Source organism: Bos grunniens, chromosome 3 (assembly GCF_055505025.1).
Source record: "Bos grunniens cultivar Pamir isolate PY7600 chromosome 3, Bosgru_T2T1.0, whole genome shotgun sequence".
Lineage (NCBI taxonomy): Eukaryota > Metazoa > Chordata > Mammalia > Artiodactyla > Bovidae > Bos > Bos grunniens.
The window spans coordinates 38,148,843-38,168,810 of NC_141167.1; the positions used below are offsets into that span (position 1 = coordinate 38,148,843).

General features: G+C 46.4%; 1 protein-coding gene across 3 annotated transcripts in view; it reads right to left on the bottom strand.

Annotated features, from left to right (window-relative positions):
• Window positions 1-546: 546 nt before the first annotated feature.
• The window catches only part of KANK4 (KN motif and ankyrin repeat domains 4), a 75,478-nt gene continuing 56,056 nt past the window's right edge, over window positions 547-19,968 (bottom strand). For all 3 annotated transcript variants that reach the window (XM_086390294.1, XM_086390296.1, XM_086390295.1), the window contains 4 exons: window positions 18,555-18,774; window positions 12,462-12,604; window positions 8,878-9,078; window positions 547-2,648 (listed from right to left, as the gene is read on the bottom strand). In XM_086390294.1, the coding sequence (XP_086246420.1) occupies window positions 2,544-2,648; window positions 8,878-9,078; window positions 12,462-12,604; window positions 18,555-18,774 (669 nt within the window). In that variant the 3' untranslated portion in view covers window positions 547-2,543. The remainder of the gene's footprint in view (window positions 2,649-8,877; window positions 9,079-12,461; window positions 12,605-18,554; window positions 18,775-19,968) is intronic.

A 19,968-nucleotide genomic window follows, 5' to 3' on the forward strand; every position in this document is an offset into this window, starting at 1 on the left:
CTAAAAGCCGGTACTGGGAAGAGTGTCAGCCACCTAGTCAGTCTCTGCAGATATTTGAGGAATGAATTCTAGAGCAGTGACAATGTAAAGAGGCAAGCTGTGCTTGCTCATCTCACCATGTTCTGGGCTCAGACATTTCAACGGAATGGCATGCTTATAAGGGCTGAGGTCACATGGTGACCTCTATTCACCTGTATTCACATTCCAGACTCAAGATGAAAAGAAACTTATTTAAAATCTCAGAAAGGGTGGACAAGATCTTTTCGATAATGATTCAGTGGCTTCAAACTAAGACAACCAGTTTGCCTTCTCTGGTAAATAAGCTGTATTTAATATAATAGCTGGACTCAAATGAGATAATTTTTTTAAATGTGACCAAATGCAAGTTGCCACCCAACATGAAATGCAAAAACAGACTCTAAATTGGCAACATGGGACATGGACCCCTTACTGCTCTCTGTAGAATCATAACAGAAGATAAGACTCACACTGCAAGTTCCCAAAGGCTGAGAACAAAGAAATGCAAAGAAATTTTGAGACAAAAGATCGAGAGGCAGCATTTTAATACATAAACTGTCAGGTTAGGCCAGAGTGTTATTCTCCAAGTGTGGTGTGGCCCAGCAGTATCAGCATCCCCTGAGAACTGGTTAGAAATGTAGACTCTCCAGCCCCCTTCCCTCCCAGACTGACCGAACTCTAATAAGATCTCCAGGTGATTCGTATGCACATTAAAGTTTGAGAAGAACTGGGCTAGGACATTATTAATGTGGGGTTCTGCTCTTAAAATGCGCTTTAAGGTAAAAACAAACCCATTTAAAGCATTTTAGATCATTCTTTACTCCATTCTCTCTGGGCAACACTGCCACACATCAAGTCCTGCTCTGGGACTCTGAGCCTCTCTTATGAATCACAAGTTGTGCTGACGTTTGCTGTGCCATCTGTGTAGACAGTCTTCATGGACTACAAATTGGACTCTAAGACTTCCATCGGCTGTTCCTTGCCCAGCAACCCCAGGAGTTAGTTAGGTTGTATGATAACTTCCGTTTTTAGAGATGATGAAAACGAGACCATGACTCACTCAAGGGGCATCAAGCAAATTTGTATCTGAATCAGATGAGAACTCAAGCTTTTGGGTTGCCAATGTGAGGCTCACCCAACTATGATGTCTTTCCTTTTTATACAAGATGGGTTTTTTTGCATGAGAGATTTTTTAAAAAGAACAAATCCATAGATAGAGCCATGCACATGGTGGCCCCTGGGACTGTGGAATCTAAGAAGGAGCTTTTCAGAAGAGATATATGTCTATGCAGAACACGCCCTACTGGGCCCAGCCTCCACATTCCTGCTGCAGCCCACACTGGCAGGTTCTGCATCCAGGAGCCTTGGAAACCTCAGAACCTCATGAGGGCTCATAGTCCGCTCATAAAGGTGGAGTGGAAATGATCCAGGATTACCATGAGGGCCATGGGTACTGCTGCTTCCTCGGTGGGTAAAGAATCTGTCTGCAATGCAGGAGACCTGGGTTCGATCTCTGGGTAGGGAAGATCCCCTGGAGAAAGAAAAGGCTACCCACTCCAGTATTCTTGCCAAGAAAATCCCATGGACTGGGGACAGAGGAGCCTGGTGGGCTACAGCCCATAGGGTCACAAGAATCGGACAAGACTTAGCAACTAAACCACCAAGGATACTACTACGAAAAAAAGAGGTGGCATCTAGATGACAAGAACCTACCCTGAGAAGGATGCTCACTCTGATTAATTTGTTTCTTTCACAGATTTAGAAGAGCTTATGTAACTGGGCTCTGCCTAAATACATGTGATGGGCTTCACTAGTTTGGATAACTTTCTGCTCAATTTCAATTTCCCTGGTGCAAAGTGGAGCCACCTGATGACTTGGAAATGGTCAAGACTGTGTATCTGGCACTGACACCAATGTGCTTCTTCCTACCTCATCTGAATTTAAGATTTCTCTGTCAACCCCAACTAAACAAAGGCCCCAGTGGGATTTGTTCAGTTTCACCTGCCTGCACGGTGATTCTCCTAAGGTCCTCCAGAGAATGATTGCCAGGGCAGCTGCTTAAATCCCACCCCTTCCCCATCCCTCCTCTCTAGACATGCATGTCCAATGGGACATCTTCCTATATAATTGATTAAAAAACAAAAAGACAGTACATTTTAAAATTCCACGTAAAAAGTATTGCTTTGCTACTGTGCTCCTGCCTGCTTGCTCACTACACGGTTTGGCAAAGGATAGAGTCATGAGGAATTCAAGGCTGAAGATGTTTGGGAATATTTTTAGCCGACACCAATGTACCTGGCACCTTGCACCCCTCTACAGCCCAGAGTTTTGGGGCTTGGCCTAAGGCAAAAACTACAAAGCAGCCTAATGAGCAAAATTATACAACAGGAATGTATGTGCATATTCGACATTGTTTCTTCTTTTCAGGGGCAGCCCTCTGGCTATGACCCATGCCCTCTCCAAGGGCAACGGAGAAGTCCAGACAAAGCTTCTTCTGTTCACAGCTGCCAGCTCTTCCACAGCCCCTATGGCCCCAGGGACCTGCCCTGCTTCAAGTGGGCCCGAAGCAGCCCTGCAATTTCCACATGGGCGGGCGATTTCAGAGCGATGGACAAAGCCGTTTGGCCAGCCTACAGGAGAGAAAGAAAAGGAAAAACAAATTTTTATCCCACCGCAGAAAGGAAGGGTGAGTTGGGAACCAAGGATATACACAGGGCATAGAAGTCTGTTTCAAGCTTTCTCAGAGGAGAGGAGGAGACTCCAATGACATGAGGGTCAGAGAAACGGGCTCCCTTCTGGGGAAACAGCATTCACTCCTGGGAAATTTGTGCCAATGAAAATAAAGAAGTGTCACTTGGTTTTTAACACTTTTTCTTTTTAAATCGGAAAACAGAGGAATGAAAACAACTCTCCCATTATTTCATTACACAGACCTAAACGAAAGTTAGCGTTCTGGTGAATTTCCCTCCAATCTTTTCTTCTATGCAAATGTGTTGTTGGTTTTTATGTAGAGGAATGATCATGTGTATCAATTTTGAATGTTGCTTTTATTTTTAACTCATCATGATATGCTACGAGATTTTCCCTGCTCTTACACAGTCATCAGAACATATCATTTTTCTTATCCACTCTATAATATTCCATTATTGACTGAACTATTTTCCTTCTACTGGAGATTTAGGTTGTTTCCAAGTCTTCACCATCATAAACTTAGTGCAGAAAGCATGCTCCCATTCCCAATTATTTCCTAAGGACCAATTCTTTGAAGTGGGTTTGCAGCTAGAAAGGGCACATTCATTTTTACCTCCTGATATTTAATACCACGCTACTTTTCTCACTTCAGTTGCAGTGCAGGGAGCTGCATCCTGCTATCTAAAGAAGCTGCAGGCAGAGCAACTCTCAGTAGGCAGCACCATCTCTACACAGAGATGAGGGGAAGGGCTACCATGATGCAGGAGATGCTGAGCTCCATGAGGGCTCCAGCCTGTACCCAGAATTATGAAACCATAACAGCTCCAAAACCCACTTTTTTGGCAACTCATTTGGAGGCAAAATCCAACCTAAGGTTATCTCTGGTTCTTACTTAGCCCATTTAAATGTGTGAATATTTTTACATCTTGCAGCATAAACATTAATAAGTTGACACATGGGGGCCACCCAAGATTCACTAGAGTGCTCTCTACTGCAGATGGGGGAAACTACTTCCTAAAATGTGGAAATGCCACAGAAGCAGGTGGGAAGTGTTCACACTCAGCTAAAACCCCTTCAGTCTCTTCTCTGAGCTTCAGGATGGAGTCCAGCTGCCACCAGGGCCCCACACACACGTAAATAGCTATAATGCTAATGGCCAGAGGCCAAACAAGCAGCAGAGAAGCAGACTGAGCTCCAGAGAGGATGACCACCCTGTGTGTATGGGGGAAGGGTGGGGGACAGGCCAAGGAAGTGGCCTTTCAGCAGACAGGCTTCCCCAAACAGACAAAGATGAAGTTTTCCCTGAAAAGGCCTCGTGACTCCTTGGGCCCTGCTTTTATCAGTCTTTGTAACTTGATATTTGTGGGATTATTTGACAAATCTCAGTCCCCACGAGGTCAGACACTGGATCTGGCCTGTTCTGCTGGCCCAGCCCCTGGCCCCATGCCTGCAGTCTGGTTGGTCCTAATATGCACTGTTGAAAGAGGGAATGCCAGTGACATTATAACAGAGAGTATTCAAGTTGATCAAGAACTTGAGCCACCTGAATCCTAACGAATATGTTCCTAGACTGGACAAGTCTGGAAGAAAGCAAAGATGTTCCTCAGAGGCATCTTGTGAAAGCCCCACAGAGGCACTGGGGTTTATTTAGGCCTGTCCCCTGCTATACTTCATCAACCCGGAGGCTCCACATAAACACAAACAGTGTGATTAACCGGGCAAGAATCACAGGGCCAGTCCCAGGGGACACGTGCAACTTAGACAGGGCCCACCTGGAGATGACAGCCTACATCTATGGGCTCTTCAACTACAGACATAGAAAGTGGGGGGGCCCATTCAGTTCAGAAAGTGTGGCCAGAGAGACCACCTGAGGAGGGTGTGTCCCTGAGATGACTCTGCCCGAGCACTGGGAACAGGTCCATGGCACGCAGATCTGGTGGAAGTCAGGAATGGCAGGTCCCTATTCAGCAGCACTGCAGGCCCAGAGAGATGGCAGGGTCTCGGGCAGCCAGCACACCTGTGTGTGTGTGTGTGTGTGTGTGTGTGTGTGTGTCTGGTGGGGGGTTATCTTGCAATATGACAAGAACTCAACAAGAAGCCACTGCACATCAGGCAAAGATGGGCAAGGCATAGTCTCTGCCTTCTCAGTTCAGTTCAGATCAGTCGCTCAGTCATGTCCGACTCTTTGCGACCCCATGAATTGCAGCACGCCAGGCCTCCCTGTCCATCACCAACTCCCGCAGTTCACTCAGACTCACGTCCATCGAGTCAGTGATGCTATCCAGCCATCTCATCCTCTGTCGTCCCCTTCTCCTCCTGCCCCCAATCCCTCCCAGCATCAGAGTCTTTTCCAATGAGTCAACTCTTCACATGAGGTGGCCAAAGTATTGGAGTTTCAGCTTTAGCATCATTCCTTCCAAAGAAATCCCAGGGCTGATCTCCTTCAGAATGGACTGGTTGGATCTCCTTGCAGTCCAAGGGACTCTCAAGAGTCTTCTCCAACACCACACTTCAAAAGCATCAACTCTTTGGCGCTCAGCCTTCTTCACAGTCCAACTCTCACATCCATACATGACCACTGGAAAAACCATAGCCTTGACTAGATGGACCTTTGTTGGCAAAGTAATGTCTCTGCTTTTGAATATGCTATCTAGGTTGGTCATAACTTTCTTCCAAGGAGTAAGCATCTTTTAATTTCATGGCTGCAGTCACCATCTGCAGTGATTTTGGAGCGCAAAAAAATAAAGTCTGACACTGTTTCCACTGTTTCCCCATCTATTTCCCATGAAGTGATGGGACCAGATGCCATGATCTTCGTTTTCTGAATGTTGAGTTTTAAGCCAACTTTTTCACTCTCCTCTTTCACTTTCATCAAGAGGCTTTTTAGTTCCTCTTCACTTTCTGCCATAAGGGTGGTATCATCTGCATATCTGAGGTGATTGATATTTCTCCCGGCAATCTTGATTCCAGCTTGTGCTTCTTCCAGCCCAGCATTTGTCATGATGTACTATTCTAGAAGGTCTCAATTTGATAAGTGTTTTGGAGGCACAGACCAAATAAGCCCTTCCAAGGGTGAGCCTCGGGGTTGGGGGCAGGCATCCATCTTCACCACCACCTCCCCATCTTTCATCACTCTGGCTGCCCCAAGAGTCTGGGTGATCAATTTCTCCAATTACCTTCCAAACTTGGGGAAGACACCTTGCTGGCTGTTCTGGGGGTTCTGCATTCACAGCAACCTTTAAATGTTGGCAGGATGAAAGAACCCAATTTCAAGACATGATTCCTCTCTCAATTTTCCAACAGAGCACCTAAGTCTCCTTGGAAACTGAACATTGAAACAAGATGGTGATCATGATAAGGGCTGGATGCCACCCCTCTATGCACAGCAGGAGGCACAGGACTTGGTGCTTGCTGGGTCCCCAGTCAGCTGTCCCTATCTCCCACTGACATTTCTCACCCAAGTCAATTTGGGAAATTTCTGCTGGGAAACGTCAGCAGGCAGTAGGAGATTGACCTCTGTGAGCTGGGATCTAGAACCTTCTGTGGGCCTGCTGTCTGACTGCCCGGGCAACCATCTGCTCGCTGGGCATCACCTAACCCTCTCCACCCTCCCCTAGGACAGGCTTCTGTCACCATCTCCGGTTTAGCTGCCCCGTTCCTACTTCCCCAGCTTCCAGCCCTCCCCCAAACTGCAGCCAGCCTGGTCCTCAACCCTAGTCTGGCTCTTCCTGATCCTGCACTTGACTTGGATGGCTTTTCATCCAAGTTCAGTACTTCAGTATTCAGCTATACCAGAGTTTCTCAGCCTTGGCACTACTGACATGTTGGGCCAGATAATTTGTAATTCTTCACTGATGCTGTACATTGTAGGATGTCCAGCAACATCCCTGGCCTCTACCCACTAGATGCCAGGACTGACCCCTGCACATACTTATGACAGATAAAAATGTCTTCAGACACTGTGGGATCTCCCCTGGAGGGAAAAATCACTCCCGAATGAGAACCATGTCTCCCTTTGAGGACCAGTCTTCTCTGATTGGCCCCTCCTAACTCCAGACCTTCATCCTCCCTATTCCCTCCAGACACTGTGCACAAATGCCCTGGTCCCTACTCATTCATGTGGTGGTTGCTTTGCATTTGCTATCATGGTTCACCTATTCACAACAATAAACAGTTGCCATTAACTAAATATTTCTTAGGTATCTAATAGGGGCTTTACAAATGTTACCATATTAAGGTCTGGTCTATTACCATCCTCATTTACAGACCAGCAAACTGAGGCTCAGAGTGGTTAGGTGACCTGCCCAAAGGCACAGTTACACAGCCCAGTTTCAAACTCATGGGTTTTTAGAAGTCCATGCTTCTAACCACCACTCAATTTGTTGGAAGAACCATGGAGTCCTCCTGCCATGGCTCTTCCTCCACCTCCTGAAGGAAGCCACTGAGCTCTCTAGTCTGTGGCAGACTCTGCAAGATACCCTCAGTCTCACTGCTTGATGATGCCTGCTAACCAGGGACTTGCAAAGATTCTGTCACCCGTCCTGCAGGCCTGCCCTCTCAGGCCTCCTCCATTGTCGTGGTTACCCGTAAAAGGGCCCTGGGCCTGTTCCAGATTAAGGGGCTACCTCCTTCAGCCCCAGGCCAACCCTACAGGGAGCTCATTGACACAGAGCCTTTGTCTGACTGTATCCCATCTGGAAAAGGAGGCTCTTACTTCCAGAGCCCACCACTGTTCCCAGAGGCATTTCAAGAGGTTCTGTGCTCTCCACTGATCACAGAAATGACTTTGGACAGAGCTGGGGTTCGGGGGACCTGAAGACAAGGGGCGGGCCTGCCTGCTGCCTGAGTGTGGTGGGAGAGACTTGGCAGCTTGAATCACTGATGGAGCAATGGTGGGGAGTTCAGAGGTGGCCTAGTAAGACAGGCTGTCCCTGGGTGGGGAGGGGGCTCTCTTTCCCTCCCCAGGCCTTTGTCCCTTTTGAACTGTGGATGCTAAGAAAATACAGAGAAGTCTGTTTAAAGCATTAAATTATAATGCCAGCATTAAGGATACTAGAGTCAGACCTGGGCTTGAATTCTCACTCCAAGAATAAGAAGCTTGTGACCTATGACTGCTACATAAGCACTCAAGGCCTCTGCATTCTTGTCAGTACAAAACAGGGATGGCAGGCTCTACCTCACTGGATCTTTTTGATATTTATTGATTTATTTATTCATTTATTTAGTCATTTGGCACCCAGGATCTTCAGCTGTGGCATGAAAACTCTTAGCGGCAGCATGTGAGATCTGATTCTTTAACTAGGGATCAAACCCAGGCCCCCTGCATTGGGAGCATGGTGTCTTAGCTACTGGATCACCAGGGAAGTCCCCCTACTGGACTATTGAGAGGATTCATGAGGTAGTGCATAGAAAGAGTTAGTTTTTATGAGTGTTCTTAGGAGTCTGATGGAGCTGGTTCTACTAGCTAGCTGTGTGACCTTGAACATGTTACTTCACCACTTGGTACCTCCGTTTCCTCAAGAGCAAAGAGCAAATTGATGGGTGGCATCAAACAGTGACTCCGTTGTTATGGGGTTTAAACAAGATGGTCTGAGGTAACTGCTTGGTATAGTACCTGGCACCGAGCCATCACATGACATGGGTTAACTCTTCACTACTGTTATCTCATTATGGTCACCACCACCATCATCACCATCCTCATCGTTGCCATCACCATCGCCTTACAAGAAGACTGTCTGGCAATGCAGCTTCAGGCAGGGTGTCTCCATGAAATGGGCCCCTCTGTAAGGTGGGCCACTGTCCAAGAAGGGACATGATTTGCACATGGTTCCCTCCTCCTGCCTTTTGGGAGCCCCATGGACAGCAGAGCTTCCTTGCTCAAGCTGTGCCTCAAAGGACACATACTGTTATTGCCATGATCAGATGTGCTTCAGGGCTGAGAGCAGGCCTGGACATAACCCGTCAGAATGGTGTAAAAGGCTAGAGTTTGGGGTTTCCCAGCTGCAAGTCTCAGCATTTACATGGGTCATCTCATTTAAACCCAAGAACAGCCTTATGAGGTTAAATCTGTTGCTGCTGCCATATGCTTTCTTGAATTCTGCTGGCTGGCAAGGTACTTTTCAGGAAGGAAAGTGGAACACCCACTTGTTAATTGCCTATAAGTCTCACCTTGTCAGTAAGGCTGCTGTCGCAGGTTGGATGTGCCAGGAGCAGCCTCACCATGTCCGTGTTGCCATGGCAACAGGCCAGCATGAGGGCGGACGATCCATCATGGTCCTGTAGGTTGACATCTGCCTGGCAGCTCAGCAGCGCCTGGACCATGTCCCCCCTGTCGTGGCTGACTCCCAGCATCAGTGCCGTCTGGCCCCCCTGCACACAGAGAGCAGGGGTGTGGTCAGGTTGTGGCTGATGGGAAGGACCCCCTCTATAGCCTACGTGTAAGCAGGAAAGACTTCTCTGGAAAGTGACAGTTGATCTGAATCTCCATGGTATGGGACATATCTTCCCTAGCCTGGCAAACTTCTACTCTTTCCAAGACACCAATCAAATGTACATCCTCTCTAAAGCCCTCAACTTACACGCCAAGCACAGGTTTCATAACACAACACTTACCATTTGGTACTGCAACCTCTCTCTTTCTCATGGGCTGTGACATCTTTGATGGCAAGGACTAAGTCTTTTTCATCTCTCTCTCCAGCACCTAGTCCCAAGTACATGCTGATAAATGTTGAATGATGGAATAAACAAAGGGTTTAAAAATCAGGAACATGGCTTCTGACTGCCTGCCCCAGCCTAACTTCCTCTAAGAAGCCTGGGATTGCTCTGAACGCCTCTGATATTTTCAGCTGAATGATACCCAGAACGCTCTTTTCTCACCGAGCTCTCTGCATGGTACTAAGGTCATCGCTAACCCACAACCATTGACAACACTCTTTCACTTGCTTGTAATAATCAGTGCACACGGCAATGGATCAGAGTCAGAAAGTGAGACAAAGCTCTGCTTCTGCTGTTTCCTAGTGTGTGACCCTGGCCACGTCACTTGGGGTCCCAGAATCTTGGTCAATCTTGGTCAGAGTATTTGTGAAAGTCAAATGAAATAAAGGGTATAAATATAAAAATGTGTGGTAGCTATTTTTTCTGATAACAAACTGATCATCATTTCTCCTGGATTTTCCTGTATATATACAGTACTCTTATATAACTTGATTATATATTTTGCACTCATGATTCTCTCCTGGGTTCCAGGCGGGTCAGGTGGGTCTCTCTGACTGAGTGTCAGGCTTTGTAAGGTTGTAAGAATGAGGTAAGGGCTCTGTTTTCTCTCCCTTCAGGTCCCCTGTGACTCTGAGCACAGTGTCTTACATGTAAAACATGTTGGCTGACGTGTTCACTGATTAAGGCTCCAAAATGCCGTCACTGATAGATTATGTTTCCCTGCCCAGAAGGCTGGGGCTTAGAGAAAAGGGGGTTTCAATCAGAAAAAGGCTGTCCCTGTCATATACTGCTTATGTGAGTCTGGATAAGTTAACCTCTTGGTGATTTTTGCTGATCTGGTAAAACAGGAATGCTTAAGGATATTACGTACCCCCTGGGGCTATTGTGGGACCTGCATGCAGCCCAAATGTTATGTGTGTGAATGTGTTAGTCACTCAGTTGTGTCCCTCTCTTTGTGATCCCATGGACTGTAGCCCTCCAGGCTCCTCTGTCTGTGGGATTTCACTGAAGTGGGTAGCTTAGCCATTCCCTTTTCCAGGGGATTGTCCCAACCCAGGGATCAAACCCGGGTCTCCTGCATTGCAGACATATTCTTTACCATCTGAGCCACCAGAGAAGCCCAAATGTTGCATACATTTTAGCTATTGTTGTCTTTATGAGTGTTAGAGATAATGTCTGACCACCGTGGCAATGTATCATTAGATGTCCTGGTTCCCCATTTCTCTGGAACTCAGATCTTTCCAGAGAAGACTCTTTGCTCTTTAGTTTGCTTATACCTGATCCGGAGGTAATGCTTGTTGACTGTACTAACCAGACCACAGTTTTCCCTCCAGGCCCCTCTCTCCGAGTGGTATGAAAGCCAGATGTCATAGACAGACGATTTCCTGTCTGCCCCCTGCCTGACTTGGGACCCTTTCCTTCCTCACCCCCCTCCTGGCCTGGTTCCATACAATTTAATTCAACAAACATTTACAGAGCACTGTTACCAGCGTGGTGCAGTGCCGACCCTGGAGATACAGAGAGAAATAGGTAGCTTAGCCCAGGAGACTCCTGGCCTCCCAGCTCACTTCTATCTACCCTGATGCCCATGGCTCCCTTAATACCTAAAACCCCCAGGGGGCGCTGAAGAACGCAGCTACACAGTAATCCTTTTCTTCCCTTGGCAATGTGGGATGGGTCCCTTACTCTTCTAGAGCATTGGTTTCTCCTCTACAAGAAGGGCATATATTTTGATCATTAGCGAGCATTCTGCCTTCAAGAGGACCAATTGAGAAAAAAGATTTACTATGTTTATGGAAAACATTATTTGAAGTGAAAACAGCTTTATTGAGTCCTACAGTGTAAGCTATAGGTGAGTGAAAACACTTTAAAACCAGAAAGTAAGCTATGAATGCCTGATTTTTGCCACCAATAGGATCGCTATTGTGTGAAGTGGGCAAAAGGACTTTGCCATCAGGTTTAGCTGCGATCACCTTGGGCTGGGGTGGAGAGCAGAGTTAAATGGATTGTTGGGAGACAGTTTTCTATGGTATCTTGGTTTGCTGCAATCCTGTGAGTGAGGGACTATCTGGCCTTTTGTTTCACTGTCTTTTTAAGGAAGAACGTACAGTGAACAGCACTGGAGGACAGAGGTAGTGTCTCCTTCAGAACAGAGGGTAGTCATGCTTACTACCCAGTATGGAAGATTCAGGTTCCCTAAGCTCAGGGTTTCTCTCTAGTAACACAGCCCTCTCTGTGCACAGGGATCTGCTCCTCCTCACAGCGCCCTGTAGCTATTGGGACTCTGGAAACAGGTATAAATAGTGATGCTCTGACTACTGTTACCACTGGAAGTACCACACTGTCCTTTGGCAATAGGAGTCCTGTGTCTTCTGCCAGCATCCATGACACTGTGGCAGCTAACTTGTTAGCTTTAAGGGAGAGTACAATATCAGACCCTTCATAGTTCTTGAGAGTAGGGCTATACCTATGATCACTCTAGGGGGAAAAGGAGAGTGGAATGCACTCCACTTATTCTCCTCTTGGTCAAAGATGGGCAAGTGGCCTCTTGAAGAGTTCCCACTGTTCCATATGGAGCTCCATCTGACTCAAAGCCCTACTGGCTAAGGGTTACACCTTTGTTCCATATTCTCAAGTAGAAGGGCCCTGCAGCTGAATAGAGACAACCCAACCCTCTGAACTGCTCTGTGATTCATGATCCCTCTATGTATCACCTCCAGGGGCTTTCTAGATTACAAGTAGCAAATGCCTTGTCCAGATGCTATCTGTGGGAACTTTCAGTTCAAGGAGTCCGGAAGGAATTTGCCAAGTTTCAGCCCAGAACATAGATTACAAGTTCATAACCTCTGTCCCAGCCTGTCTGGGCCTCAGGAGGCTCCAAGGAAACCAGAAGTCCAATCTTTGGATAGATGCCAGTTGGAGGGCCCAGACTTCTCGGGCTAAAAACTGGATCTGCATGGAGTTCCTCACCCCACTGGCAGAATAAAACTAGGAGGAGCCACATTCATTAAAGAGGAGATCATGTTCACTCCTCCTACCTGAGTAGCTTGGATGTTCACATTCCCTTCTCTTAAGAGCTTCCAGACAACAGCCATGTCTTCATCGGTCTCGGCAGAAGCCAGGGGAGTGATCATCACAGCAGTATAGCCAGCTTTGTTCTGATGGTCCACGTTGCAGACACCTGCAAGAGAAACACTGAAGCTGGAAGAGCTCTTAAAATGCCGGAAGCCAGGCTTTAGCCTGTTCAATAGGAGGCTTCCCGCTGGTTAAAGGGCCACAGAATAGAGCAATTCTTTCCCAGTGGTGGAATCTGTATTCTACATTTTTAGCAGCCTTTAACAGTGGCTACTTTTCTGAGGCTACCTAGCAAAAAAGGTGCAGAGGAGAGTCAGAGATGACCTAGGCCTATGACCTTGACTTTACTTCCTAAAGTGGGGCACTATTATTCATATTTTACAGATAAGGACACTGAAGGTGTCCTTCAGTGGAGCGAAGAAGGTGAGTGAAACTCTATCAATGCCCCAGTGAAGGAGAATCGAGAGCAGGACTCACTCACTGGGTGTCAGGTCTATCTGATGCTAGAGCCCATCACTCACACAGCCTCACGTTGCCCTCAGGTGTGCATTTCGGGTCTTGCTCTGTGTCTACGTATAACTCATAAACTACTGGCTGTGGTTGTAGGTCCTTTCAAAGGCCTAGTGATACCTTGTGAAATGGACCAGAGGAGATGAAAAAATGCCCCAGGATAAACACAGAAATCTTCTGGGAATAACCAACTCATTTGAGAAGTACAATAGAAAAACACTTCACAAATCTTTATATTAAAGCAATTAAGAATATACATTTCACAAAAGAATGGAAAACTGGCATATTTTTAAGATGAAGTATTACATGAGAACTCAAGGGAAATTTCTGCTTCATAACCCTGGGGATATGCATTCACATCCGTCCCCACCAAAGGAGATGGAGGAGATCATCAGCCTGTTGCCTTGAAGGCTCCCACATTTTAAGGGCAGTTGTTGTTGCTTAGTTGTGTCCAACTCTTTTGTGACCCCATGGGCTGTAGCCCACCAGGCTCCTGTCCATGGAACTTTCTGGCAAAGAATACTGGAGTGGGTTGCCATTTCCTTTTTCAGGGGATCTTCCTGACCCAGGGATCGAACCCATGTCTCCTGCAGACTCTTTACCACTAAGCCACCAGGGAAGCCCTTTAAGGGGTGTACAACTTGGAGAAGGAAATGGCAATCCACTCCAGTATTCTTGCTTGGAGAATCCCATGGACAGAGGAGCCTGGTGGGCTACAGTCCACGGGGTCACAAAGAGTCGGACACGACTAAGTGACTAACACACACACACACAGCGTGAAAAACTAAATCTTCCCTGTGCTGTTGCTCAGGAGAAAAACTGTGTCTCTTTAGGCCAGTAATAAAACTACCTCAGTAGAGCAAGTGTGAGACTTCCTTAGCATTTTTTCTGTAAAAGGGAGATAATAAAAGAACCTGTAAGGTTACTGTGAAATTTAATGAGTTAATATATTAAGAGCACTTAGAATGGCAGCTAGCACATAATAAACACTCAATGAGCATTAACTGTTCCTGCTATTATTGTCCAGAATGGTATTCTTATCGTCACATCCTTACTACTTGCTCTTGAAGACTCAGATATTCATTAAAACAAATCTGGTTTATGACAAAATGTTAGTTAGACTTACTCATAAGTTCTGTGCAAGGGGAAAAAATAATATTTGGCTGACAGTCCCTCCACCCCAAACAATTCTTCAGAAATGTGTCATAATGGACCAGGATGCCAATGGATACAGTTGTGCTCATGAATCAGCAGTTTCCTCACTGAAGCTTCCCTGACCACTGTCATGACCAACTGAGCTATGAAAGGCAAATATCAGCCCCATTCAATGCCTTATAACCCCGTTCTGATAAAGATGGGAATATCTATCTGCATTGCCTGGTTAATGACTTTAAAATTTTTACTCCATGACTATTTTATGTTTGCTTTTAAGATGTGTAAATGAGCCTCAGGTTACAACTCTCTATACTCTCTTCAGAAACGTGACCTATAACTCAGTAGAATGACTAATTCCCCCCCCAGGGGCTCTGAAAAAGGACTGAGGACCCCCCACACACACTTTCAAGGCAATGTTTCTGAGCAGCTCCAGTGAGCAAACCAGCCCTCCCCAGAGGTGAGGGGCAGACTCTTGACTGAACATTCTCTGAGTCAGCCAGCTTCTCCTCTACAGAGGTGTCTCGGTAAAATAGAGCACGGTTCACAAAGGACTAGGCTGGTGGAGGTGCACCCATGACCCTATTCTCAATAACGATGAGTCACTTCGGTGCAGCCTTTTACAGTTTGTAATGTGCTTTCCAGATTCTGCACAAATGGCTGGGAAGGGGGCCCAGTTGGGAGTGGGACAGATCTGCCCTCCTCGACACCCCTTCTACAGTGAGGGAAAGGAATGGGACTCTCAGACCATCTCCCCAAGCAACCCACCCACCCCATTCTTTATGCTTGTGGCTGTTTAGCTATTTCAGCATGTTAAAGGGAAAAGCTTCCAAACCACTTTATGGTTGATGAGTATTGACTGGATCTCAGAAAACATCAGCAGAAATTTATAACAACCAAATCAAAGGTGATCTGTTCTTTGTGACTTCATGGACTGTAACCCACCAGGCTTCTCTGTCCATGGGATTTCCCAGACAAGAGTATTGGAGTGGGTTGCCATTCCCTTCTCCAAGTGATCTTCCCAACCCAGGGATTGAATGTGTGTCTCTTGAGTCTCCTGCATTGGCAGGAGGATTCTTTACTACTAACACCATCCAGGAAGCCTTTTAAGCAGTAGCGTTGCTGTTATACATGTTCCATAATGAAAAGCCCTAAGACTGAATACAATAATTGGAACCCAGAGGCATAGGAGGGTGTCTTTCTCAACTGAGCTACCATGTTGATGGTATCCATGGAATGGTGAACCACTCCAGTGTTCTTGCCTGGAGAATCCCAGGGATAGGGGAGCCTGGCGGGCTGCCGTCTCTGGGGTCACACAGAGTCAGACACGACTGAAGCGACTTAGCAGCAACAGCATGAATCCATGAAGAATGTTAGAAATGTAACTTTATCTTCCTCTGATGATGTGGGATGCAGAAAGAAGTTGAGGTTATCATTACATACATCACCTTTCCACACAGGTAAAGAGCCTCAAGGCTACTTAAGAGAATTTTGAAGAATGGGAAACTTACTGGAATTTAATCTAACTCCCAGGAGTCATCCATCCACACTTTCATCTAACAAATATTTTCACTCAACACCCACCATGAGCCAGGAAATGAACCAAGTGCTGGTGATACTGAAAGGAATGAGACAGGCAGAGCCTCTCCTGCGTTAGCTCAGTTCGATTAGAACTCAGATAGAAGTGACAAGCAGAGATCACCTAACGAAAGAAATAGGATGTTCCACTAGAGAGAGATGGGGCAGCCACTTTAGATGGATCACTTTCTGAGGTGACATCTGAGCTGTGACTTGAACAATGAGAAGGGACCAGTCATGAAAAGAGTTTCAGGTGAAAGGATCCAGATGGAAAGAAAATGCAGAAGTCCCAAGGTGGGAATGAGTGTGGTGACTCTGAGGCCATGTGGCTGGAATGAAAGGAAGGAGGGTACATGGTGGCTGCAGAGAAAGGAAAGGCAGACAGGCCTGGACCATCTGGGATACCTGAAGGTCAGGCTGAGGAAGCCGCCTTCTGATCCAAGAGTAAGGGGAAGCCATGGGAGGGATTTAAGCCGGTGGAGGGGTGAGGGGAATAAGATTCACATTGCAGGAAAGTTGTTGGATCTGGAATTTGGACTTCCTGACACCTGTTTAAACTTCCCCTGTAGTCTCTAAATTAGGATTACACATCTAGCATGTGCTCTGATTCCTGGATTCCACAGTATGGACTTCAAACCCCAGCAGTGCGCTTAGTCATTGCGTGATCTGTTGACTTTTCTGAGAGTCACTTTCATTGTCTATAAAAAAAGGGATAATCATTCTACTAACAGGATAGTTATGAAGACTAAATGAGATCTCAGGTGCCAGAGGCTTAGTAGAGGGAGGGCCTAATCCATGGATATCATCTGGGGTTTTATATCTCTTGTAGGTACCATCCTAAATATCCTTCATACAGCTTTCCTAAACTCACAGATGACATTTGACGGGGACCCACACACCTTCAGTCAGTCCCATCACCCTGCACTCATACCACCACTCCTAGACTGCTTGATATTGTCACACCCTCCGTTGAAACTCCACTACAAGCCCTGTGGTATTGTATCAGCAGACACAAAGGTCTTTATTTGACTCTTAACTGCCTTTTCCAGCTCCTAAGAGGGTCAAGGCCATTTGCAATGATTCTCCACCAGAGGGAAGAGTCTTCCCTTTCTCCAGATCCTGAACAATGAAGAATCTAATGCTCACTTCCCTTTTCTCCTCCTCAACATCTCTCTGGACCTTCGCCCACCTCCTTTCCTTTTGCTTCCATCTCAGAAAAAATAAATATCCCAGCAGCTTGCCTAGGCTGATCTCATCTGTCTCTGCTGTGGATTCCAGGTTTTTCCAGCTCCTGAAAGACCATGCTCTATCAAGCATCTTCTCTCCTCTGTATCTTTAATCTCTCTCTTCATCTCTCTCTCTCTTTCTCTGTGTGTCTCTCTTGAATTCTCAGACAACAAATATATTCAGATCTCTGCAATCCAGTTTCCTTCTAACAATCCCCTGAAACAATTGTTTCCAAAGTCACCAGTGACCTTTTTCCAAACCTGCCAAATCTTGGCTTCATCTGCCAGAGACACTGTAGTACAGTATTAGATCCAGTGAACAATCTTTTTCCTTCTTGACATGATCCTCTTCATTAGCCTGGGACATTTCTCTGTCTGCAGGAAACTACCCATTGCAGTGCACCTTCCCTGCTCTCTAAGTGTTGTGTTAGTCATTAAGTTGTGTCTGACTCTTTGTGACCCTATGGACCATGGCCCACCAGGCTCCTCTGTCCATGGGATTTCCCAGGCAAGAATACTGGAATGGGTTGCCATTCCCTTCTGCAAGGGATCTTCCTGATCGAGGGATCGAACTTAGGGCTCCTGCATTGCAGGTGGATTCTTTACCATCTGAGCCACCAAGGAAGCCCTTCCTGCTCTCTCAGCAGAATGTTATCTCCCTTCTTTTCAGTCCTGAAATCACACTCTACACCTCTCTCTTGGGAGTCATCATCCTGCTCCATCCTGACTGTCAAGCTGTAAACTCCTGGGAAGGCAAGAGCTCCATGTAGGTCACATCTGTGGTGGTAGGCAGTATGGACATCATACATAGTCTACACATATCTGAGGAAGCATGAATGAATCAAATTGAGTCAAATTGATTAAATGGAGCTATGGCCTTAAACTCTTGAGAGTCCCTTGGACTGCAAGGAGATCAAACCAGTCAATCTGAAAGGAAATCAATCCTGAATATTCATTGGAAGGACTGATGCTAAAGCTGAAGCTCCAATACTTTGGCCACCTGATGTAAAGTGCCGATTCACTGTAAAAGGCCTTGAGGCTGGGAAAGACTGAAGACAAAAGGAGAAGGAGGTGGTAGAGGATGAGATGGTTAGATAGTATCACTGACCCACTGGACATGAATTTGAGCAAATTCCAGGAGATAGTGAAGGACAGGGAAGTCTGGCGTGCTGCAGACTCCAGGGCAAAGAGGTGGACACAACTGAATGTCTGTGTGCACATTTGCATGGCCTAAGTTAAAAAGTACTTATGAAGATGGTAAAATGTGACCTTTCCTAGAGGAAGTGTGGTATAGCACTGGAATTGGACAAACTGAATATAAAGTCTGACTCTACCACTTACCAGCACTGTGATCTGAGCAAATTTTATAACTTTCTGAGCTTCAGTTTCCTCAACTGTAACATGAGAATAACGATACCTACATCACAAATGTGAAGAATACATGATATAATAAAGGCAAAATGGTCTGGCCCAGCTCCTAGAGTACCGGAGGAATTCAGAACAGTGAAAAAGCTCCTTGCTGCAAAGAAGTGGTAACAGAACTGCCCTTCAGAGAGGGACCCAGGTAGCACAGGTGCCAGCGTTTCTGACCTGTCTCCAGCAGCAGCTTCACGATGGAGAAGTTAGAGTGGGACACGCTGTAGTGAAGAGCTGTGTTCCCGTTGCCGTCAGCCAGATTGACAAGCAGCTTTAGCAAGTGTGGGGAGTGAGGCTGGACCCCGTGGAGGTAGGAGGCCACTACGGCAGGGCTGGATGACTTCCGGCTGGAGATGCGGAACCACTCTTGACTGATGGTGTTCAAGCTCTGCTTCTGAAATACCAACACATTCCAATTCCAGAAGGTTACCTACCCAGGTGCTCCAGCTGGGGTGTCAGTTTCCACTGGGAAAGGTCAGCTTAGGTTCCTTCCATGTATATCCCTTCAATTCCCTCCAACTCTCACTGCAATTTACTCCTGCAGGGCTCAGAGCTAGCAGGGTGCAGGGGTACCCAGCACCACTCTTTGAACCTGTGGGATTGGCTCCCCCATCATGTCAGGTAGACAGGAGGACTGGGAGAGCAGCACAACAACCAGTAACACGACACTTGGGGACAGCTTGAGTCCACTGTACATTTAGATCACATTCCCCATAAGCACAGGATAACCAGGACCCCCTCTTTCACACATTTACACCAGCCTGTGTTGACTAGCCCAGACTCCACTGGGGTACCTGCATGTTTTTAACAGGCATAGCTGGAGAGTCACGACATTAATGGGAAAAATGCACACTGAAAGCTAAGACAAACAACATGCCCAACATATGCATGAAGTAAAATCCAAACAGATGTGCTTGAAATATTTTTGGCTTTGAAGCTTTGCTAGGACTTTCAGAGAAAATGGTTAAACAGCTCATGGCAGGATCCCACTCTCTGCAGTATTCCGAGTAAGGAGAGTCCCAGAGCAAATGACACCAACTCTGCACGTGACATGACCTAAGTGTTTTAAATGGAATATGATTAGATTATTTTCCTAAAGGGAAGGAGAAACACTGGGCCTGTGATTGTAAGAGATGAGTTCATATTCATTCCAGAAAGGGCACTGGATTGGGAGTCACTAAACTTGTAGGGCCCAGGCTTAAGTCCTGGCTCAGCTGCATGGCCTTGGAAGTTCTAATACATTTTGAATCCTTCTCGTGCTATCTACAAAATGAGGTTGAAAAAAGGGCTTGGTTTCCAACCTCTCATGCTCTGCCAAATGAGGTCCCTGCACACCCTGCTTTGTCTCTAAGGTGGGGAGGGGTGTTCTGTGCTTTGATCCTAATGTGTGTGACGTCAGGTTGGCATGTCCTCTAACTGCTTTTCTACACAGAATCAGTGGACTCTTTTGTGACTGAAACATTTTTTATGTATCAGAATATCTCCTTTACCTATGGAATCTTCAGAAGAATCTGGAGAAAGACCCTAATATTAAGGAACATACTGGAAGATTTTAATTGAAGATCTAGGAAATAACTTAGCTCTGTAA